Genomic DNA, 25132 nt, shown 5'->3' on the forward strand with positions numbered 1-25132 from the left:
CCCCTCCTTACCCTGGCCCTGTGCTGTTATCACTTTATGTTTTTCATTCCATTAAGTTATATAAAATAAAACAACCATAACCAAGAAGAGATAATTTTTGCAGTGTATCAAAGTAATTATAAAAATAAAAACCTTTAAACTCCAGATATTTTAAATTTGCAATCATGTTTTCAAATTATTCCCATCAGAGAGCAAGTTCAACCATGGAAGTATTTGTTCTTCACTACACCTAATACAAACAAGCCCATGTCTCTCTGTTGTAACCAACCAATGCATCTATTTCTTCTGTGCAAATATTGTTTGCCAATGCAACATATATTGTATAAATTGGTGCATAGTCATGCTTGACATGTTCACAGGTAACATGCACAAACATAAATGTACAGTTAGAATTGGTTCTCGACTAAAACCCATCTCAGATTAAAAACAATGACAGGAATATATACACACAACACAAATAAAGAAAAACCACTGAAAAGAGAAGGAAGACTTACATTTGATCTTTGCAAAGATGAACCCCATCTAATAAAAGTATAGCTGTTGGATTATACTACACATTCAAATACTACAAAAAAAAGACATTCCCTCTCTGCCTAAAACCCAATTCTTTTTTTGTTTTTCTTTTTTTTTTGCTTCAAAGTCAATGTACGCAGTGTGGACAGTACATCACAGGGACAAGGATAACAAGTATCTGTACAATCAGTCTAGGAAGCCATTTGGAGGAAATCAAAGTCCCCAAGTACATTAACACATCAAGCAGAATATAGACAATGCAATGTCAGACAAGAGAAACCATTCACTACTGACTAGTGGACATGTCATAAAGGAAATTCATGCCGTCAGGTCCAACCATGGATTACATGTGATGTTTCACTTACATTGTAGAGAACAGCTTGCGTTATAATTAAAACCTATTCATCTGTGAACATTGGAACAGACAATGGCAAGTACTTATTACCATGGATCTTCTGGCTTTGGGTGCAGCTAAACATCTGCAAGAATCACTGTAACTGTTAATTTAATTTGAAACTATGATCAGAGCTACAGTCTGAGCAGAAAGTACACCTCAGGCTCTGACACAGAGTGGTTGGAGTCAGTGGGTGGAAGAGAGTCATCTGTATAGTACCGATCTCCGTAATGATCTCCATTTCCATAACGTAATGTACAAGCTCCTTCAGGAAGTCCCCTGTCCTCCAGCTGACCAAGGTAGCCTGCTATGTAAGAACCAGTAGAGTGTCTGTTAGCTGGTGGATTCTGTGAGGCTGGTTTATTTCTCAATATCACCCCACCGATGCTGGCAGTACTATTGATCACCACACCTGCCCGAGGCTTTAGAGCCTCTTGCTGTCTTTCGCGGGCACGGTTGTTGATGTGGCGCACTCGGCTTTGGCTCCGAGAAGATAGGCGCCGGGTAAGGAGTGGAGGGGAATCATCTACATTCCTTGGAACAACAGGAGCTACATTTGGTGCAGGTGGCTGTGTCAGTGCAGATGTTGCTCCCTGACACAACTGAGGAGGCTGGGGTCCATCTCTGTCATTGTCATCCCCCTCCAGACTGACCAGCTTACGAAGCTGTTCTGTAAGTGGATCACACGACTGTGATTGGAAAGTTACTTCCCCCATGGTGCACATCCTCTTTTGCTTCCTCATATGGGGAGTAATAAAACTGCGACTTATAATGTGGTATTTGCTCTGGAAGTTGCATGATATGTCTTCAGAGGTCAGGTCTCCCAGGGACTTGGACTTACATGGGCCGGGGGCTGTTGGGTCTATGGTAGCAGACTGGGGACCAGTTAATAAAGGACCTAAATTTGAGTGCAGAGAATCCCAGGATTCAGGCTGGGACTGGTGCCTTGTAGCGACAAGGGAAACCTTTTGGTTCCATGAATGATTTGGGGTGTATGATTGTGTGTCACTTTGACAGTGTGGCTGGGGTTTTTGAGGAGCTAAAGACCTGGATGAGGGCTTAATGCTGTCATAGTCTAAGTGACTGTACAGTGCTTCGCAGTGTGAAGAAGGGCAATATAGACCTCTGTCTCTACTGATGTTTGTAGATACAGCAGAATGGCCAGGGAGGCTTTCAGAAGAGGAGAGACCATTGTGGAAACACCTTACTTGCTCCCTCTCAATCTGTTTATACCCTAGCTTATCTTGATGAGACCTGTTTAGGATCTGGTCGCCACTATAGCTCCTCTGTTGAATGTAGGGCCTGCTGAAGTCTCTGCTGTTGTTAAAGGCATCAGAATTGCTCTGAGGAGCGGGGTAGCTGTTCTGACGCAGTGGACTAGGGTTGGAGGGTCTAGAGTTGACAGATCTGTGGAAGGGTGAAGGCTGGGAGTTATTCTCTTGGTGGTGATTTGGCAGCTGATGGGAAGGTTTATTCATTGGGGAGGGACACTGTGAAAAAGCATGTGACAGATATTGCTGATGAGGATCACGGTATGATGAAGGCTGTTTTTGTTTGAAGTAGTTAGGAGCGGACTCATGGTTTTGGTAAATAACATGCCGTTTTGGTTGGAGATCCTCCCATTGACTGCTATGTCTCTGTGTGGTCATCATCATTTCCAGTGGATCCTCATCGACATTTATCTCCACTTCTGCAAAAGCATTTCCAGCTGAGTCATGGAGAAACTTGAAACAGCCGTTGTTTACAGAGGAGCCTGTGTACCTTTTAGAAGTACCTTGTTCTATCCCTGGTACTAGTGCTTGTGCTGGGGGATCATACACTTCTTCATATTCACTCTCCTCTGCCTCCTCAATTTCTTCACTCCCACTCCTCTTTCTGTTCACATCATCCAAGCTCACATTGTGCCCTTTCCCTAAACCCTGGACAGCCTTTGTTGGAGAAGACCCCAAGCTGTTTGAGGGTGTGCTCTCCCTAGTGTTTGCCTGAACATGAACTGCCTGTTTCCTCAGGTTGTACACAGATACAGAAGACAGCTCCTCCTCATCCAAAATGGTGTAGACCTCCTCAAGCTCAGCGGTTTCTGGGCTGGAGAGGAGCGCCTGAGCATGTGCATTTGCCTTCGAAATCTTGTGCTGTGAATGGAATTCATGATTTGTTTTTTCAGCTAATTTTTGGGAACGTATTAGGTGTATTTTGTTGGAAGATGCAGTGTTGGTTTCTGAAGAAGACCTTAAGTTTTGCAGCCCTTTAGGGGTGGTAGACCGGAAGTTTGAGTGACGCAAAGGGGTACGATCATGAGATAATGTGTGTGAATCGTTTTTTTCAACAGTGCTTTCAAACTGACCAATCAGAGCCGAAATAGAGCCACATGTGTCTTGGTCGTTTCCTAAGGACACAGCATCAATGAGTCTGGAAATTGTGCTGTCATGCAAAGAGCTCGGACTCTTCAGATCACAGTCCATAGTGACAGGGGAAAGGGGAGGCAAAGAGGAAAGGGCAGAGGAGGAGGAGGAGGAGATTGAAGGTGCAACTGTGAATGTTGTGCTGTTTGACAATGTTTCCGGTTTATCTGATCTCATCTGGCTGTTCCTGGAAGGGGAGAAAAAATACTTTTTCTCTGCTCCTGTGGAGATGATCTTGGATTTGTTGACTCCATTTTCTTCGGACTGATAATTGGCATAGTCCTCTTCCTTTCTTACTTCTCCTCCACCAATAACCAGGTAAGAAACCTCATCTGACTGGTCAAGTTCTTTATTTCTATTGTTGTATGTCTTAGAAGAGGACGAGATGTTTGGTTCAATAGAGAATGAAGATTCGATGAAAGGGTCCAAAGAGGAAGACCTGGGTCTGTTGAAGGTGCAAGCTCCTGTGGACACAGATAATTGAACAAACATTAATAAAGTTAGATTTATATATATATATATATATATATATATATACCATTTGATGTAGAACACAGAGCCAACCAACAATTAAATGACAACGATTAACAGTCCAGCCAATACAAGGCAATAACAATACACAGACAAATGGATCACCAAGTACAACTGTGAAGGGAAAGCTGGAAAATGAGACTTAAAAAAAGGACGTTTAAAAAAGGAAGAATCCATGTTTGTGGACATCAGATTAGGAGATGGATGGTCAAATGGGATTGGTTTGGTCAAATGGGATCAAATGACACAGCAAAATATTTCTCAGACCACTTTCGGACAAAATACACTGGGTGGACGACGCAATACTGGTATGTTTTTGGAAGATGCAACCTTCAGACAATAGGTATTTTAGATTACCTGCAGGAATATCCTAGTCAGTTCTCTACTATAAAGCAGCACAACAAATGAAGATGGGACAGAAAAGGCATGTTAAGGTATCATGAAGAGTAGGCTGTAGTGTTTCACTTCACATGGCTACTGTACATGAGTTTTTAGATTTAGCAGGATAAGTAAAGGAAAGAAGAGAAATTAGAAAAAAAACTAACATCTCACATTAATCGATGTGCAAAACAAATCAATTGAAAGCCTGCTTTAAGACATCAAAACATTTTATCAAAAAGAAAGTAGCACTTTTGTCATACAGTTTAAACAAATTATTGAATAACACAGCATACTTGTTCCCAAAGCCAATAGTGACTCTGTTAATAATACTCAGATTGATGGGGCTTGGATTGTGTTAGTATTCTTAAATAGTCTGGAATCTTTCAAATTCCTTATGTTAATTAAACTAGAGTGGATGCAATTTGGGTGTACTGTAATATGCAAATTATTTGTCTAGGATGATGAAAGGAAAATACCCACCAATGACAGTGTCTGAGCCCATAGCATGCTGTTCCTTGTCAGGGGAGCAAAGAGATAGCTGCCCTTGCAGAAGCCTGTCTAGGGGCATGGAGATAGGTCTGTGTGTTAGGGGGCCTCGTGGCTGGTAACGCTTCCCTACACATGCTTCATTCCCTGACATGCCCTCTCCTCTTGCTTCTGCACTAGCGCCATTTTTTTGGTCTGATATCGAAGCCACTGATTCTGATAGCGCCATCTTGGTCTTCTTCCGTCCCTTTGCTGGGGCACTGGCTGTGCGCCGCAGGAGGTGATCACTGATGGAGCGTTTCCGAAGGCCACCGGAGTTTGTATCCACAGAGGACTTGGAAGAGCGATTAAAGAAACCCCTGATACCTCGCAGCTGATGACCCTGAGGTTAGGATGAACAGAACAGGAAAAAATTAAAGTAGAGAAAAAAGATATCAAGAAAGAAGAGAGGAAATGTGCTTCTCAGAAACCCATTACCAACCAAGGTGCATTTCGGACATAGACTAAAGACAACTTTTTCACAGATAAAAGACAAGATATGCCACATACCAAACTTAAGTCACAGCAAATTTTAACAATTGCATGCTTTCAAATGCATTGCCTATAGATGGCACCCTTACTCCTCAAGCAATATGCAAGAAGCTGTTGAGGATTATGCGTGCATGCTTACATGGCAAATAATTACATTATTTATTGAAAATGCAATGACCACAGTCATTTTTCTCTTCCTTTTTTTTTAATAAAAATGACATTGTTAGCAAACTGTATGGTTGAATGGTTTAATATCACATACAAACAAGTCATTGGAGATGCAGCTTAACACAAACTGCACTTTTGCATCATGCATTGTTGTTTCATGCAACACACAACCTCATAGTATCAGGTCACCTTGTTAGATCCTAGAAAGTGCATTATGGTAAAGCTGGGGTTCAGGACTAGAGGGCTCCACTAGAAAGACAAAGGGTTTAGCTTAAATGTCTTGATGTGTCGAGAGAAACACGCTATTTTCTATTCAACTCAGTTGACAAAAGAGGATCCCAGGGGAAATGCTACAATAAATATTTATACACTATACAGCACTTACCTTTCCATAGACATCATGCACTGACACATGCACAAAGATGGAAGCCTCAGTCAGTCCCTCCAAGTACACATGTCTGTAACCTGTTGTTAGAGATAAAGGGACAAAGCAAGTGAGTGAGAGAAGAGTGAGTCAAAGCATGTTGGCAGTCATTAGACTGGTGATCGCGTTGTAGTTGCCTGAGGAGAGGACAGGAGTTCAGGGACAACTCTGATAGATGTTAACAACAAAAATAACCTGTCATGCCACAGGTCTTTTAATATACAAATCAAACAAATCACGGTCCACTAGATACAAGATAATACACCCCATAACCAAAGCCAACAGGGAAATTATGTGTTTAAATGTCTGTGAGTAAGTCTGTCTGTCTATTTGTGTTTAACAGCAGAACTATAATAATTGTAACTGGCAATGACAAACAGTCGCCCCTGTCAAGTTCATGTAATTCATGTTGTGTCTGTTTTCTCGAATAAATCTGAAAACACTGAGGGATTATGCACAGACCAGGCATCAGGCTGCTGAAGGCAACAGTCCGTTGACCGATGAAGTCCCGTCCAATGGGGTCATGGTCCCAGACAAGGAAACGCACCAAAACCACCTCAGCCATGTGAAGTGTAAAGGACAGAGTCTCCTCCCATACTGGGTTAAAACCTGAGAACAACACACACATAGCATATGTTCATTATAATTAGGATGTGTTTCTTCAGTATTTCATTAAAGCATACACAATACATTGGAAAAGATGGAGTTGGTGGTAGTGATCTGTCAAATTATGTATTTTGTGGATCAATGCCCTGCACACTATTCTTGTAATACTCCCCTCTCCTGTCAGGTTCCCTCATCTGTGGGGACAAGTTAGGGGTGACACCAGCAGAGCCTGCATTCTGCTTCCGTTATGCCTCTAATTGTTTTTGACTTTTGAGCATTGCTCCACAACCCAAATTCCAATGCAGCATCTGTGGCTGTGGTATCTTTTCATCGCTGCTCTTTTTTCATTTCTTTAGGAATGATAGTGGTTATTATTAGAGGTTTGGAGAGGTGAGATGACATCAGATATTTTGTTTGTGTGCCATAAATACAGCATTTCTATAGTAAGTAGAGTGTAACATAGTATGTGGCACTTGTCAGAGGTAAAATGGGTGGCTGACCGATTTATCCATTCCTTAGTTAATATCACTCCAAATTAGCAGAGGCCTAGGAGCTGGATTAGATTGGATCATTTTTATCTATATTGAAAAACTGCTAATAGAGAGCTGTATCAAGACCTCAGGTTATGAAACAGTTGCTTCTTTACACATCCAGTGGTTACACATAAGCATTCATCTGGAGTCGTGTTTCTGGCCACATGACAAATGTAATTCTGTATTCCCTCTCTTTTGGCTCCATTTTTGGTCTCAAACTCCTGAGGAACTATTTGTCACTTTAGCTGCTAAATGCTCTGCCATGCTCACCGGCTAGTGAATAACTGTGTCTGTCTGCTGTTTGGTGCTTATCAGGTAGTGTTCAGAGGCCCTGTAAAGCTTTTGCGTTCAGAACAGCCACCTGCTGCAGCCAAAAACGGTGCTATGCTGAAGCTACAGCTAAACATAACCTGAAACTTGAACATTCTCTGTAGATTTGTAACTACAAGCAATCCCTTTCACATTGTCTCCACATTGTCATTTGATCCATTGTTTTTTTAATATATCTTTAGCCATTTTAAGCAATTTTCTGTTGTGCCCGGTGACATGTTAAAATATTCTTGGTGTAGTGAGTGTACAGTTGTCTAATGTTGTTCACGTTGATATGTGTGTGTCTAACCGTTGTCATCAACAACCCGTGTCTGTTCCTTGCAGCAATCAACCGGCAGGCCGATGATCTCCACTTCGACAAATGGATCAATGATCTGTTAGCGATTACAAAATATATATATTACGTGACGCTGAATGCATTTCTGCTGAGAGCAGAGAGTTAAACATTTCTGAGTAGTCGAGCATGATGGAGAAAGGAGAATGTGAGCACAGTGTGTGAGTTTTAGTGTGTTTATACCTCTCCACGGTCCCCCAGCATGGAGTCTGGTGGTTTGGGCAACTGCTGTCCACTAATGATCTTGAGAATGAGTTGCTTCTTGGGGTAAGCTGGAAGCGGGTCATCACTGAATGGGTTGAAGGAGCCTAGAGGGAATGAAAGACAGCAAAGCAAGAACTTTGATTTATGTCATCACTCAGTCCTGAAATCCGGTCCTCTCATTCTTCAGTTTGTTCCACTTTTATGCAATATTTACATGCAAAATAAATAACAGTTATACACACATTTCTGTAACTGATTATATCAAGTTGACGAGTGTGACTACAGTTACATTTGGATCTACTAGAGAGCACACCTTTTGCAGTCTCTGAATTAGCATTGCATCAAAAAGATAAGCATCGTAAAACCATCTATATACAAATTCTTATACATTTACAGTTCGCATACCTCATGCATGTTTTTCTAATTGATACCTGTGCTGTCCCTAAGCCTCTAACTTATTATTATTATTCCATACGTCCAATCACACCAAATAAATACTGATTTTCATTTATTGAATAAAACAATTATTTGCGTGCATGTATTGGTGCTTGAACGTGTGCACGTGGTATGTTTGTTGCAGTACCTTTACACATGGGAGGGGGCTTGAGGACGTAGCCAATACCTCCATTCACCATGAACTTGGCTCTGTTGAGCTGCATCATCCTGCCCTCTGTCTGGTAGTTCAGAGCGACTTAAAGACAAAGAAAGAACATTTATGCAGATTTAGATATCAAATATCATTAAGCATCTGCCTGCATATGGAATTCATTTTTTTTCATGTATTACCCAGATATTGGTGCAGTATACATAAACTGTAACAATCACCAAGTTGCTTTGTAACTGTTTCTATTTTTGTACACTTGATTTCTTAGAAAGCAAGGGATGAATATTGCTCTCTGAATTTAACAGAAAAAAAAATTGTCTCGGACAGGTAGGGAATTCTTGGATCTTGATTTCCTGCCGCTGCTCAATTCTGCACAGATAAAAATATTCTCTTCTGACTCATCCAGCATAGCTTATGTTATTTTTTTTTTTTTATTTATGTATTTATGTGTGTGTGTGTGTGTGTGTGTGTGTGTGTGTGTGTGTGTGCTTGTATTGCTATCATTATGGGGACATCAATCTGTTTACACAGTCACGTCATGGGGACCTCTGACACCATGGGGACAAAAATTGAGGTCCCCACAAGGATAAGCCTTTAAATGAATGCAAAAGCCATTCTGAAGGTGCCTGTGAAGTTTTTAGCTTTGGCCCATATATTATGTTTTTCCATCGGGACACACACACACACCTGCCCACTATCCCCCTCTAAAGGTCACCCTCCAGTACTGCACCCAGTTGTCCTCACACACACATCTTCCAAATATGGTAAGTACCGCCCCTTCCGTGTCCCCATTAAGAATGTTTGGAACATTCATAGTGTTAAGGCAACATTTGATGAGATAGATAGATAGATAGATAGATAGATAGATAGATAGATAGATAGATAGATAGATAGATAGATAGATAGATAGATAGATAGATAGATAGATAGATAGATAGATAGGGCAGAACCATTTCATAGAAAGGCTGCACACCAGAAAAACTACAGTACTTTCTCTTGTTACTGATGTGTTTGTCACACATCCATGCATTGTAGCAAATAATCACACAAGCCTAAATGAAGAATGTAATATTCCACATCATAAACTGACTCAGAGCAAATGAAAGAACGAGGAAGGAACAGCAAAAAGCTCAATACTGAAGGCCAGAATGGAGCACATGGGTGACTGGATCCAGATCCATTCTATAACCCTATGACAACAACTCTATAGAGATCCAGCACAGCAATACTGGATTGCTATTATAATTAATTACAAACATGAATTATCCTGCTGTTTTAAATCTATAACAATATATTGTTCCATTTGAATAAAAATAATAAACATAGTGAATGCACAGACCAGCACAACAAAGGCAGCATAATTATGAATATGCTGTCACTCACCAATACTGGACTGCTGGATCTGTCGAACCAGACCAACACTGCACGCTGGCGCAATTCACTCCTATTCAAGGCATTCAGAACATGTCCTTGGTGCACACCGCAGTCTCGCGTCCGGTAGACTGGCAAACGTGGAATGTGGAGGCTATGACAGCAGGTTTGCTATCCCCATTGTAGACTATTTCAGTAAATGGCCTTGACTCCTACTGCTACAATGCCTACTGCCATGGCATTCCTAATGTATAATAATATAATAATAAACTTTATTTATATAGCGCTTTTTAAAAACAGAGTTTTACAAAGTGCTTTGACAAGACAATGCAAATTTTTTGGAAACAACAGATGTGAGGGAAGTAATGGAATAACATCATTAAAAACAGGAAAAAGAAAAAGAAATGGGTTACATAAAAAAAAACAGGAACAACAATGTTGTCAACTCAGACGGTAAGAGCGAAGTAAAAGGAAGACGTCACATAAAAGCAAGCCTATAAAAATGTGTTTTAAGAAGAGATTTAAAAGAGGTTACTGATCCTGCAAGCCTTATCTCCCCAGGCAGGGCGTTCCAAAGCCGAGGGGCCCTGATGGCAAAGGCACGATCACCTTTGGTTTTTAACCCCGACTTTGGAACGGTTAGAAGGGCCCTGCCTGAGGATCTAAGGCTGCGCGCTGTCTCATAAGGAGTTAAAATGTCTGTAATGTAACTCGGGGCCAGCTCGACAAGTGCTTTAAAAGTGATCAGTAAAATCTTAAATTCAATTCTAAAACGGACGGGGAGCCAATTAAGGGAGGCTAGAATAGGGGTAATGTGGTGTCGTCTGTTAAAACCGGTTAGAAGCCTAGCTGCAGAGTTTTGTATTTATTGGAGGCGAGAGAGTGATTTGTGGTTGATACCGGAGAGAAGGGAGTTACAGTAATCAGTAAATTTAAAGATGGCGCCGTGCTAGTGGCAGCCTATCGTAGCAGCTCCCGGTACTTTGTACTTTTTACTAGGTTTTTGTCGTGTTTTTAGTGTGGGTTTTTTTTTATTATCTGTACCTTGCACTGTGGATACACACTGTCCACACATCAAGATGTCTATCATACGGTTTGGATATCTCTTAGTTAGCTTTTTCGTGCTTTGGTCTCTCCTGGTGACTGAAAGCCGTGCCTGCCCTACAGCCGGCATTGTTTACAGTCGCGACCAGCTGATCGCCCTGGGGCCCCAAAACCCCTTTGTCGGGGAGAGACCCACAGTACCGAAGGAGCTAAGGAGGAGACGGCGAGGCTGCAGAGCAGGAGCTAAACGGAGGAGGAAGTTTAAACCCTGCATCCCTGCAGTTATTACTGGAAACGTAAGGTCCCTGGTAAATAAGATGGACGAACTGGAAGCGCTCGTCAGGACGCAGCGGGAATACAGAGAGTCCAGTATCATGTGTTTCACGGAAACGTGGCTACACGACCAGATACCGGACTCAAACGCCACCATCCCCGGCTTCCATACGGTCAGAGCCGACAGAGACACCACCGCGAGCGGCAAGAAGAAAGGAGGAGGACTCGCCGTGCTCGTTAACAACAGGTGGTGTCATCCCGGGCACATCTCCGTGAAAGACCGGTTTTGCAGCCCGGACATCGAGCTCATTGCCATCGGACTGCGTCCTTATTATCTGCCACGGGAGTTTACCAGCCTCATCGCCATTACTGTTTACATTCCGCCGTCTGGAAATGCCGACGCAGCGTGTGACGTAATCAGCGCTGCGACCGCTGCATTACAGACAAAACACCCCGGAGCATTCGTCATCATCACAGGTGACTTCAACCACGGCTCTCTCTCTCATCCACTCTCCCAACGTTTCACCAGTTTGTTAAATGCACAACAAGGGACAATAAAACAATAGATCTGCTGTATGCAAACGTTAAAGAGGCATACAGCTCCACTGCCCTCCCTCCCCTGGGAAGGTCAGACCACAACCTCGTCCTGCTTTCCCCATCATACATGCCTGTGGTTCAGCAGCAACCAGTGACACTAAGAACTGTGAGGAAATGGTCTCCTGAGGCCATAGAGTCACTGCAGGGTGCTCTAGAAGCCACTGACTGGTACGCACTGTACAAACCACACGGTGAGGACATTGATGGCATTACTGATTGTGTCTGTGATTACATTGGGTTCTGCATTGACAACACCATCTCCAGTAAAGAGGTCCGCTGTTACCCAAACAACAAACCATGGGTTACCAGCGACCTGAAGGCCCTACTCAATGAGAAAAAGAGGGCCTTCAGGTCAGGGGACCGTGCAGAGCTCAAGCGTGTACAGAGAGAACTCAAACACAGCATCAAGGAGAGTAAGGAAAACTACAGGAGGAAACTGGAATCCAAACTGGAGAACAATAACACCAGGGACGTATGGAGGGGGATGAGTGAGATCACCGGCTTCCGGAGGAGAGGAGGAGGAACAGCAGAGGGAAATGAACAACGTGCGAACGAGTTTAACCTGTTTTTCAACAGGTTTGACCCCAGCTCCCCCAATAGCCCCCCTGCTGCTCCTCCGAGCAACTACCTCTTCTCACAACCCCCCCACAGCTTTACACCAGCCCCACAACCCCACCCCAACCCCCGCAGCAGACACCAGGTTCCACCACCCCCAGCCTCCCTTACCCCACCCCCCACCTCCCTTCTGGCCCCCACCACAGTCCGTCTCACACACCCCTCCCCCATGACCCTCGCACATCCCCCACTGCTACCATCCACCCCGCAGTCTGGTCTCAACATCACAGCCAGCCAGGTGAGGAGAGAACTGGAGAAGCTCAGCCAGAGAAAAGCCGCCGGTCCGGACCGCATCAGCCCTCGCGTGCTGAAGGCCTGTGCCAGCCAGCTCTGCGGAGTTCTCCAGCACCTCTTCAACCTGAGCCTCCACCTTCAGAGAGTGCCAGTGCTGTGGAAAACATCCTGCCTTGTTCCAGTGCCCAAAAAAGGACATCCTGTGGCACTGGATGACTACAGGCCGATTGCACTGGCCTCTCACATTATGAAGGTCATGGAGAGGCTGGTTCTTGCACACCTCAGACCCCTAGTGTGCCCATCACAGGACCCCCTACAATTTGCATATCAGCCCCATGTTGGGGTTGATGATGCTCTCATCTACCTGCTGCAGGAAGCCTACTCCTCCCTGGATAGACCCAACACTGCTGTCCGCGTCATGTTCTTTGACTTCTCCAGCGCCTCTAACACAATCCAGCGCAAGCTGTTGAAGGCCAAACTGGAGAACATGCGGGTGGATTCTCCTCTCGTCACATGGGTAAAGGACTATCTGACGGGCAGGCCGCAGTATGTGAGATTACGGAACTGTGTGTCTGTCCGCCTGATCAGTAACATTGGTGCCCCCCAGGGAACCGTGCTGTCGCCCTTCCTCTTCACCACCTACACTGCAGATTTTAAGTACTGCACTGAGTCGTGTCATCTGCAGAAATTCTCTGATGACACGGCCATTGTGGGGCGTGTAGAGGGTGGAAGGGAGGACGAGTACAGGGACCTGGTCGGCAATTTTGTCAAGTGGTGTGAGGAGAACCACCTGCAGCTGAACGTGGCAAAGACAAAAGACATGGTGGTGGACTTTAGGAGGAACAAGCCCCCGCCCTCTCCAGTCTGCATTGGTGGGACGGACATCAACATTGTGGACTCCTACAAGTACCTGGGTGTGGTGCTGGATAATAAACTGGAGTTGACCACAAACACACAGGCAGTCTACAAGAAGGGCCTGAGCCGGCTTTACTTCCTGAGGAGGCTCAGGTCCTTTAATATCTGCAACCGGATGCTTCAGATGTTTTATCAGTCTGTTGTCGAGAGCACCATTTTCTTCGCTGTGGTGTCACACTTGGTTGGACACCAAGATTTCGTGCAGTCGGTTTTATGTTTGCGGACAGTGGACCAAGGGCTTGGTGAAGAAGGCTGGTATGGTTTGGGGGGCCGAACAGTATTATTTCAGTTTTTGAGCTATTAAGCTGTAAGAAATTTAGAGCCATCCAATGTTTGATGTCTGTGAGACAGTCTAAAACAGCAGCTAGGCTTCCAGGGTCACCGGGCCTCAGCGGGAAGTATATTTGTGTGTCGTCAGCATAACAGTAGAATGAAACATTGTGGTTTTGTATGGTCTGGCAGAGTGGGAGCATATAAATACCGCAAGGTGATCCGCCCCGAGCGTGGGAGATGGAGGAAAGGAGAGGGCGGATGGACAGGTGTGAGTAATGGCAAATAGTCAATCGTGTGCATAACGCACCGCATGCTGGAGTTTGGCAGCAAGCATGTTGCATCCCAACATGCTCAGGTGAAGTCCAACTTCTGTCTTTGCCCGTGAAGGGAACCCCTGTACTGTCACAACTGATAATCGGCCCCAGTTTGGATCCTCTGCCTTTGATGATTTACTGAGTGAACGTGGCATTAAGCACATTAAAACAAGCGTACAGTACAGACCAAAAGTTTGGACACACCTTCTAATTCAATGAATTTCCTTTCTTTTCATGACTATTGACATTGTAGATTCACACTGAAGGCATCAAAACTATGAATTAACACATGTGGAAATATGTACTTAACAAAAAAGTGTAAAACAACTGAAAATACGCCTTATATTCTAGTTTCTTCAAAGTAGCCACCTTTTGCTCTGATTACTGCTTTGCACACACATTGCATTCTCTTGATGAGCTTCAAGAGGTAATCACCTGAAATGGTTTTTACTTCACAGGTGTGCCCTGTCAGGTTTAATAAGTTGAATTTCTTGCCTTATAAATGGGGTTCGGACCATCAGTTGTGTTGTGCAGAAGTCAGGTGTATACACAGCTGATAGTCCTACTGATTAGACTGTTAGAAGTTGTATTATGGCAAGAAAAAAGCAGCTAAGTAAAGAAAAACGAGTGGCCATCATTATTTTAAGAAATGAAGGTCAGTCAGTCCGAAAAATTGGGAAAACTTTGAAAGTCACAAAAACCATCAAGCGCTACAAAAGAAACTGGCTCACATAAGGACCGCCCCAGGAAAGGAAGACCAAGAGTCACCTCTGCTGCGGAGGATGAGTTAATCCGAGTCACCAGCCTCAGAAATCGCAGGTTAACAGCAGCTCAGATTAGAGACCAGGTCAATGCCACACAGAGTTCTAGCAGCAGACATATCTCTAAAACAACTGTTAAGAGGAGACTGTGTGAATCAGGCCTTCATGGTAGAATAGCTGCTAGGAAACCACTCCTAAGGACAGGCAACAAGCAGAAGAGACTTGTTTGGGCTAAAGAACACAGGGAATGGACATTAGACCAGTGGAAATCTGTGCTTTGGTCTGATGAGTCCAAATTTGATATCTTTGGTACCAAACACCGTGTCTTTGTGCGAAGCAGAAAAGGTGAACGGATGGACTCTACATGCCTGGTTCCCACCGTGAAGCATGGAGGAGGAGGTGTGATGGTGTGGGGGTGCTTTGCTGATGACACTGTTGGGGATTTATTCAAAATTGAAGGCAAACTGAACCAGCATGGCTACCACAGCATCTTGCAGTGGAATGCTACTCCATCCGGTTTGCGTTTAGTTGGACCATCATTTATTTTTTAACAGGACAATGACCCCAAACACACCTCCAGGCTGTGTAAGGGCTATTTGACCAAGAAGGAGAGTGATGGGGTGCTGCGCCAGATGACCTGGCCTCCTAAGTTACCGGACCTGAACCCAATCGAGATGGTTTGAGGTGAGCTGGACCACAGAGTGAAGGCAAAAGGGCCAACAAGTGCTAAGCATCTCTGGGAACTCCTTCAAGACTGTTGGAAGACCATTTCAGGTGACTACCTCTTGAAGCTCATCAAGAGAATGCCAAGAGTGTGCGAAGCAGTGATCAAAGCAAAAAGGGGCTACTTGGTTCGTCTGCTTCTTGTTCCTGTACCTGCCTGCCTCTGTGTGTGTCTTGCATTTTGTGAAACAGCATCTGAAACGGCAAGCGTGTTGCGTCATTGCGTCACTTCCTGTTGTTGTGTTACTGACTGATAGCGTAACTTTACTGCTCCGTCTCGTCCGAGCAGATTATTGTTGTATTCCTTTCTGCAGCAACTGAGATCCCGCTTGTGTGATCGGGCACATGCTGGTCCACTAAGGCTTTCAACAATACTCTGTGTTTATAGCTTGGTCGCCGAGCTCGCTGCTGTTTGTCGCTCTCCTAGCTCTGCTGGCTAATCTAGCGTGTCCTAGCTTAGCCACTATCAGCTAGCGATGGCTACTCTCTTTCCCTCTCTTCCCCACTCAGCGACACACCCGCTGAGAAACCAACTCTGGTCATTGGCAGCTCCATATTACGAAACGTGAAGTTAGAGGCACCAGCAGCCAAAGTGAAATGCATCCCAGGGGCCAGAGCGTTCGACATTGAATCAAATTTAAAACTGCTGGCTTAAGCTAAACGTAAATACAGTAAAATCGTACTACATGTCGACGGTAATGACTCCCAGCTACGCCAGTCAGAAGTCACTAAGATTAATGTTGAGTCGGTGTGTAACTATGCCAAAACAATGTCGGACTCCGTAGTTTTCTCTGGGCCCCTGCCAAACCTAACCAGTGATGACATGTTCAGCCGCATGTCATCATTCAACCGCTGGCTGTCAAGGTGGTGTCCAGCAAACGATGTGGGCTTTGTTGATAATTGGCGGACTTTCTGGGGAAAACCTGGTCTCATGAGGAGAGACGGCATCCATCCATGACCTGTAATTTTCTGCTGTTAAATTCAGATAAAAGGCCCATCCTGTCTCAAAAAGATGCAGAAAAGCTAGTCCATGCATTTGTTACTTCCAGACTAGACTATTGTAACTCTCTATTATCAGGCTGCCCTAACAAGTCTCTAAAGGGTCTCCAGCTGGTCCAGAATGCTGCAGCACGTGTACTGACAGGAACTAAGAAAAGAGATCATATGACTCCTGTATTGGCCTCTCTGCACTGGCTCCCTGTAAAATCTAGAATAGAGTTTAAAAACCTTCTCCTCACTTACAAAGTTGTTAATGATCAGGCACCATCATATCTCCAGGAGCTCATACTATAACCCAACTAGAGCACTACGCTCCCAGAATGCAGGATTACTTGTAGTTCCTTAAGTCTCCAAAAGCAGAATGGGAGCCAGAGCCTTCAGTTATTAAGCCCCTCTTCTGTGGAACCACTTTCCTGTTTTGTTCCGGGAGGCGGACACTCTCTCTACCTTTAAGAGTAGACTTAGAGCGCGCTCACACTATCCTCCCGGACCGAGACCCGGACTTTAGGGTACTTGTCCCCCCTGCCTCTCCCCCCCGCGCCCCAGCCCCGTTTGTACTCACACTGCCAGGGCCTCGGCCAATGCTTCTTGCTGTCCATACGCCTTCAAGCCGTAACACGTCACACGCATTGATCGCGTGTGTGTGGCTTTGTTTACAAATCTTTCCATAGACCTCGGAGTTTTTGTGCGTCTTGTCGACTGTTTTTGAATATTTTCATCCGACCAAATCTGCAGTAAACACTCCACCTCCGCACCACACCAACGTGAACCTTTCACCACCATTGTTGTTGTTGTTAAATGTCCGCGCATGGTCCGTCCTTCTATTTTCCGAACAGGCGGACATAACGCTACTGCCGTAGGGCTCGTGCTCGTGCGCGTACATGTGCGCACGCTCGTGCTCGTACATGTGCAAACGGCTCCGCTAAAGCCCACCTATTTCAAGCGGGCCGTGGCGGCCCAGCTGGCCCCAGTTGAGCGCGGAGCGGGTGCGCTCACACTACTTAAAGGTACTAGACTTTAGCTGAAAAACCGGTTTTGGCCGCGGCCAAAAGCACAGTGTGATCACGCTATTAATGTAGCACTGCTACATACTATCCTTACCGTTAATCACTGCTGCTGTTGTCACTGGTAGTCACATTTCCATGAGCATTTCATCATTATTGCTGTAATACCTCTTTATGTACTTTAATTCCTGTCAACCATCCATTATGATTGTATACATTGTGATCTCGTCGATCTGCTCTGTACATGCGACATCTATTGCACGTCTGTCCGTCCTGGGAGAGGATCCCTCCTCTGTGGCTCTTCCTGAGGTTTCTTCCGCCTTTTTTTTTATCCCTGTTAAAAGGGCTATTTTTTGGGGCAAGTTTTTCCTCACTTAAATCGAGGGTCGAAGGACAAAGGGTGTCGTCTCTGTACAGATTGTAAAGCCCTCTGAGGCAAACTGTGATTTGTGATTTGTGTGGCTATACAAATAAAATTTGATTTGATTTGAAGAACCTAGAATATAAGACATATTTTCAGTTGTTTCACACTTTTTTGTTGAGTATATAATTCCACATGTGTTAATTAATAGTTTTGATGCCTTCGGTGTGAATCTACAGTTTTCATAGTCATGAAAATAAAACTCTTTGAATGAGAAGGTGTGTCCAAACTTTTGGTCTGTACTGTATATCACCCTCAGGCAAACAGGTGTGTGGAACACTGTGACAATGTTAAAATATATAATTCAAACAGAACAGGCTCCCTCGCAACCTGTGGTGACTGAAATGCTTCACAGCTACTGAGCTACACCCCATGCCACAACTAGAGAATCCCCTTTACAGCTGCTCAGAGGACGCCAATGAGGACAAAGCTAAACAGCCTATAAGTATATGTTTAATTCTGTTATACTAAATGTTATAATGATGACATTAATTCCAGTAAGACTGTTTACAATATTGCAGATATGCTGGAAGTCATATTGTGAGGTGAATATACAAGTTACAAGTTATTGTTACTACTTGCACTCAGTTGACTGAGAAAGGAATGTTATTTGAGGAAAAGGGGAAATGGTTTACACCTTACATTAAATTTTTTCAGCATAAGTAAGGAAAAATAAATTGCAAAAATATCTAGGGCTGCAGCTATCAATTATTTTAGTAATTGAGTAAACGATCGGTCATTCTGGTGATTAATCGAGTAATCAGAAAAAAATATTGCACGTTCTGCAATTTTTTCAATTTATTTAAGAACAATGGTATATACAAAAGACAAAATAAAATAGGTCTCTTAAATGAACAACTATAAATTGATTAAACTAACTCTACTTTTACTGTACTGTTTTTTAAAATTAATTTATCCCAAATATGGATATAGTACAAGGCTTTCTGATTGCTACTAAACAATTTCTTTGCACAACATAATATAGAAATGAGACTTTGAGTATAAAAACACAGAAAAAGAAATACATGACATATTTGAAAAGGAGTGAGCAAAAGCATAGCTTGCTAGCTCTCACCCCTTTGTCTAAAATGATATATATACATACATATACTGTTTAGACTTTACTTTTGCCTTTAACTTGCCTTAAATCCTAACTTCCGCTGGTGGACTTTTATTGTGAAATCGAAGAGGAAGTAGTCTCTACATTCAACCTGAGCTTGACGACTCACTCTCCATACACGACAAGACAAGTGGAAATCATTGGTACCTGGCGTGTTTAGTAAGTATTAAACATTTTACTGAAACGTAGCTATTATATTTGTGTATTTATTCGAACTATGGTCTTTTAAGTTTGAATGCCTTTAGCCAAGTAAAGCTAAAGATAGCATTAATTAGCAACTAACTAACTTTAGCACATTTTTTTAGCAAGCTAATTAGCAAGGCCCATTGTTTATGTGAAATGATTAACTTTAACTGTGCGTTCATTTTCATGTAAATCATCTTAATATCAAATAACCAAGCTATATGTTAAGTGCAGGGACCAGTGCTTGAGAAGAGTTGTGTATTTCATCTTAAGTTTGTTCTTATTTATTTCACTAATTAATAGTGCTGTCAATTAAACGTGTTAATAATGGCGTTAAGGCAAACCCACTTTAACTCCGTAATTTTTTTATCGCGAGATTAACGCTGTGTAGTTTTTGTCACATGCCATTGCAACATCTAGTGACGTTAGAGAACTACAACACCCACCGGATCTAGCTAGACCGGAAACAAAACAATAGCCACGCTGTTTGGGAGCAGCCAGGTAGCAGCCTCCATAGACATATATACATAGACGCCTCATTGAGTGGGTTGGCCCGCTGCTGCGATACGTCGACGTCGCCGCCATATTGGAGGAGGCAGATTCGCCCCATCAACTAATACAAGTCAAAGGAGGAAACTTTATAAAGCTGCTTCTACAAAGTGCTGTAAGTTAATGTCTCTAATTAGCACATTCACACACTTACGGATATATTCAGGGAACAGAGAGGAACAAAAAACAACGTCTGTAACGTTCTCTGAAGATTATAAACGTGAACTACTCCTCATGTGTTAAGTATACAGGTCCGCACCAAACCATTTTATAATGTTTTTATGAGTGTTTACAGCTGCTAATGTATGTAACGCTTTTACTATGATGATACATGACAGTTAAATATTGAATCTGTGTCTATAATACCCACATCCTGACATGTAAACGTGACATCTGTCTGCCACACTGTCAACTTGTTTCATTACGTTTAAGTTTAAATATGAAAAACTGACTTTGTAATATATGAATCAGAATCAGAAATACTTTATTGATGCCCGACGGGAAATTGCAGCATTACAGAAAATAGTACTACTAGGACTAACGTTACTACTGCAGCTTCTGCTGCTGCTGCTGATAATAATAATAATAATAATAATAATGATGAAAACTGCCCATGGAGAATGCAAGTATGTCTGATGACTACTATTTAAATGTGTTGAGTTTGAGAATGTCTCAGATTAACATTGTGTGTGAAGGTATCTGAATTTTGGACAGAATATTAGACTCAGACTCACTCATCCCCATTAAGCTTGTTGTATTGAAGATGTGTGACAGCAAACACAGGTTGACTCATTAGTCTGAAGTATTACAGTATAATTTTGAGATTTGTTTTCCTCTGAAGTCTGGTGTTTTGGCACGTGTTTAAGTTTATAGATCTTTAAGAACATGTATTTTTCTACTTGATTATGCAGTGTTGACATACATTGACCGAGAAATCTTCATATTAAATTGTTTTTTCCTCACAAATCATTGCAGATGACATTGTGTGCCATGGATACACGTCCTTAAATTGTGTTTTCCTTACAAACCATTGCAGATGACAGTGTGTGCCATGGATACTCATCCTGCAAAGAGCTCCCATCCTGCTGTCATGTCTGAGAAACTGATGGAAGAAGCTTCATGTTCACACGACACTCCTCAACAGGTACATTAACCATCATCACTTGATGTTTACTTTTACAGCCTCTGTAAGTCTGGTTTTTGGCCACTAAATAAAGCAAATGAGCTTTATTAAATTAAATAAAACAGTTGAGTCCAATGCCTCAACGAGTCCAAAGATAAAGGAACTTTTAAGATGGATGTGAACCTGTCTGGATAGTTTCCCTTGGCCCAATTCTTACTGTATTCTGGCACATTTACGATGTCCCCACAATGCACTTTTTATGTTACTATTAGTGTTAAATACGATCCAGAGATGCTTTGTCCCCACAAAGGATGAAAACTTGGTGTGTTAAATGTCCCCATTAAGCTTGTTGTATTGAAGATGTGTGACAGCAAACACAGGTTGACTCATTAGTCTAAAGTATTAGAGTAAAATTTTGAGATTTGTTTTCCTCTGAAGTCTGGTGTTTTGGCACATGTTTAAGTTTATAGATCTTTAAGAACATGTATTTTTCTACTTGATTATGCAGTGTTGACATACATTGACCGAGAAATCTTCATATTAACATTGTTTTTTCCTTACAAATCATTGCAGATGACATTGTGTGCCATGGATACACGTCCTTAAATTGTTTTTTCCTTACAAATCATTGCAGATGACAGTGTGTGCCATGGATAATCATCCTGCAAAGAGCTCCCATCCTGCTGTCATGTCTGAGAAACTGATGGAAGAAGCTTCATGTTCACACGACACTCCTCAACAGGTACATTAACCTTCATCACTTGATATTTACTTTTACAGCCTCTGTAAGTCTGGCTTTGGCCATTAAATAAAGCAAATGAGCTCATTGTAAGGTTACTGTATTGTCAATCAGGTCTTCTAACATTTAAGTCCAATGCCTCAATGAGTCCAAAGATAAAGGAACTCTTAAGATGGATGTGAACCTGTCTGGATAGTTTCCCTTGGCCCAATTCTTACTGTATTCTGGCACATTTACGATGTCCCCACAATGCACTTTTTATGTTACTATTAGTGTTAATTACGATCCAGAGATGCTTTGTCCCCACAAAGGATGAAAACTTGGTGTGTTAAATGTCCCCATTAAGCTTGTTGTATTGAAGATGTGTGACAGCAAACACAGGTTGACTCATTAGTCTGAAGTATTACAGTACAATTTTGAGATTTGTTTTCCTCTGAAGTCTGGTGTTTTGGCACGTGTTTAAGTTTATAGATCTTTAAGAACATGTATTTTTCTACTTGATTATGCAGTGTTGACATACATTGACCGAGAAATCTTCATATTAACATTGTTTTTTTCCTTACAAATCATTGCAGATGACATTGTGTGCCATGGACACCCATCCTTAAATTGTGTTTTCCTTACATATCATTGCAGATGACAGTGTGTGCCATGGATAATCATCCTGCAAAGAGCTCCCATCCTGCTGTCATGTCTGAGAAACTGATGGAAGAAGCTTCATGTTCACACGACACTCCTCAACAGGTACATTAACCTTCATCACTTGATGTTTACTTTTACAGCCTCTGAAAGTCTGGCTTTGGCCATTAAATAAAGCAAATGAGCTCATTGTGAGGTTACTGTATTGTCAATCAGGTCTTCTAACAGTTGAGTCCAATGCTTTAACGAGTCCAAAGATAAAGGAACTTTTAAGATGGATGTGAACCTGTCTGGATAGTTTCCCTTGGCCCAATTGTTACTGTATTCTGGCACATTTACGATGTCCCCACAAAGAACTTTTTATGTTACTATTAGTGTTAAATACGATCCGGAGATGCTTTGTCCCCACAAAGGATGACAACTTGGTGTGTTAAATGTCCCCATTAAGCTTGTTGTATTGAAGATGTGTGACAGCAAACACAGGTTGACTCATTAGTCCAAAGTATTAGAGTAAAATTTTGAGATTTGTTTTCCTCTGAAGTCTGGTGTTTTGGCACGTGTTTAAGTTTATAGATCTTTAAGAACATGTATTTTTCTACTTGATTATGTAGTGTTGACATACATTGACCGAGAAATCTTCATATTTACATTGTTTTTTCCTTACAAATCATTGCAGATGACATTGTGCGCCATGGATACACGTCCTTAAATTGTTTTTTCCTTACAAATCATTGCAGATGACAGTGTGTGCCATGGATAATCATCCTGCAAAGAGCTCCCATCCTGCTGTCATGTCTGAGAAACTGATGGAAGAAGCTTCATGTTCACAAGACACTCCTCAACAGGTACATTAACCTTCATCACTTGATGTTTACTTTTACAGCCTCTGTAAGTCTGGTTTTAGATATTAAATAAAGCAAATGAGCTCATTGTGAGGTTACTGTATTGTCAATCAGGTCTTCTAACATTGAAGTCCAATGCCTCAACGAGTCCAAAGATAAAGGAACTTTTAAGATGGATGTGAACCTGTCTGGATAGTTTCCCTTGGCCCAATTCTTACTGTATTCTGGCACATTTACGATGTCCCCACAATGCACTTTTTATGTTACTATTAGTGTTAAATACGATCCAGAGATGCTTTGTCCCCACAAAGGATGAAAACTTGGTGTGTTAAATGTCCCCATTAAGCTTGTTGTATTGAAGATGTGTGACAGCAAACACAGGTTGACTCATTAGTCTGAAGTATTAGAGTAAAATTTTGAGATTTGTTTTCCTCTGAAGTCTGGTGTTTTGGCACGTGTTTAAGTTTATAGATCTTTAAGAACATGTATTTTTCTACTTGATTATGCAGTGTTGACATACATTGACTGAGAAATCTTCATATTTACATTGTTTTTTTCCTTACAAATCATTGCAGATGACATTGTGTGCCATGGATACAGGTCCTTAAATTGTTTTTTCCTTACAAATCATTGCAGATGACAGTGTGTGCCATGGATAATCATCCTGCAAAGAGCTCCCATCCTGCTGTCATGTCTGAGAAACTGATGGAAGAAGCTTCATGTTCACAAGACACTCCTCAACAGGTACATTAACCTTCATCACTTGATGTTTACTTTTACAGCCTCTGTAAGACTGGCTTTGGCCATTAAATAAAGCAAATGAGCTCATTGTGAGGTTACTGTATTGTCAATCAGGTCTTCTAACATTTAAGTCCAATGCCTCAACGAGTCCAAAGATAAAGGAACTTTTAAGATGGATGTGAACCTGTCTGGATAGTTTCCCTTGGCCCAATTCTTACTGTATTCTGGCACATTTACGATGTCCCCACAATCCACTTTTTATGTTACTATTAGTGTTAAATACGATCCAGAGATGCTTTGTCCCCACAAAGGATGAAAACTTGGTGTGTTAAATGTCCCCATTAAGCTTGTTGTATTGAAGATGTGTGACAGCAAACACAGGTTGACTCATTAGTCTAAAGTATTAGAGTAAAATTTTGAGATTTGTTTTCCTCTGAAGTCTGGTGTTTTGGCACGTGTTTAAGTTTATAGATCTTTAAGAACATGTATTTTTCTACTTGATTATGCAGTGTTGGCATACATTGACCGAGAAATCTTCATATTAACATTGTTTTTTCCTTACAAATCATTGCAGATGACATTGTGTGCCATGGATACACGTCCTTAAATTGTTTTTTCCTTACATATCATTGCAGATGACAGTGTGTGCCATGGATAATCATCCTGCAATGAGCTCCCATCCTGCTGTCATGTCTGAGAAACTGATGGAAGAAGCTTCATGTTCACACGACACTCCTCAACAGGTACATTAACCTTCATCACTTGATGTTTACTTTTACAGCCTCTGTAAGTCTGGTTTTGGCCATTAAATAAAGCAAATGAGCTCATTGTGAGGTTACTGTATTGTCAATCAGGTCTTCTATGTAGATAGTGTCTGCCTCTCTGATCCATGGAGAGAGCTGGTTCTAAAGTAAAGGAGCCCAGTGACTAAAGGTTCTACCTCCCAGTCTATTTTTTAGAGATACTGGGAGTCACTAACAGACCTGCATTCTGGGAGCAAATTGCACTGACAGGACAGTAGGGAATGATGAAGTCTTTCAGATAAGGTACAGTATCTCAAAAACTAAAGCACTTTTGAGGGTCTTCCATCTGTCCTAGAATGTCATATGATCACAACTGGTGCCTCGGATGTAGGTTTATGTCAGCTGTAAACGGATAAACTGAGAGCTGAACACTGAACAAATCACTGAGGACAGATGCCTATATCAGCT

The 25132-nt window shown here is 42.3% G+C and overlaps 1 protein-coding gene across 1 annotated transcript in view; it reads right to left on the bottom strand.

Moving 5' to 3' along the window:
* Nucleotides 1–1041: 1041 nt before the first annotated feature.
* Nucleotides 1042–25132, bottom strand: part of plch1 (phospholipase C, eta 1) — a gene marked incomplete at its 3' end in the record, with an annotated part of 77981 nt that continues 53890 nt past the window's right edge. Inside the window, exons 17-24 of the mRNA XM_083913483.1 lie at nt 8421–8528; nt 7817–7941; nt 7589–7673; nt 6293–6439; nt 5792–5871; nt 5596–5655; nt 4702–5089; nt 1042–3773 (exon numbers count right to left, since the gene is read on the bottom strand). Of these exons, the coding sequence (XP_083769609.1) occupies nt 1042–3773; nt 4702–5089; nt 5596–5655; nt 5792–5871; nt 6293–6439; nt 7589–7673; nt 7817–7941; nt 8421–8528 (3725 nt within the window). The remainder of the gene's footprint in view (nt 3774–4701; nt 5090–5595; nt 5656–5791; nt 5872–6292; nt 6440–7588; nt 7674–7816; nt 7942–8420; nt 8529–25132) is intronic.

This window comes from Echiichthys vipera, assembly GCF_963691815.1.
Source record: "Echiichthys vipera genome assembly, chromosome: 5".
Taxonomy (NCBI): domain Eukaryota; kingdom Metazoa; phylum Chordata; class Actinopteri; order Perciformes; family Trachinidae; genus Echiichthys; species Echiichthys vipera.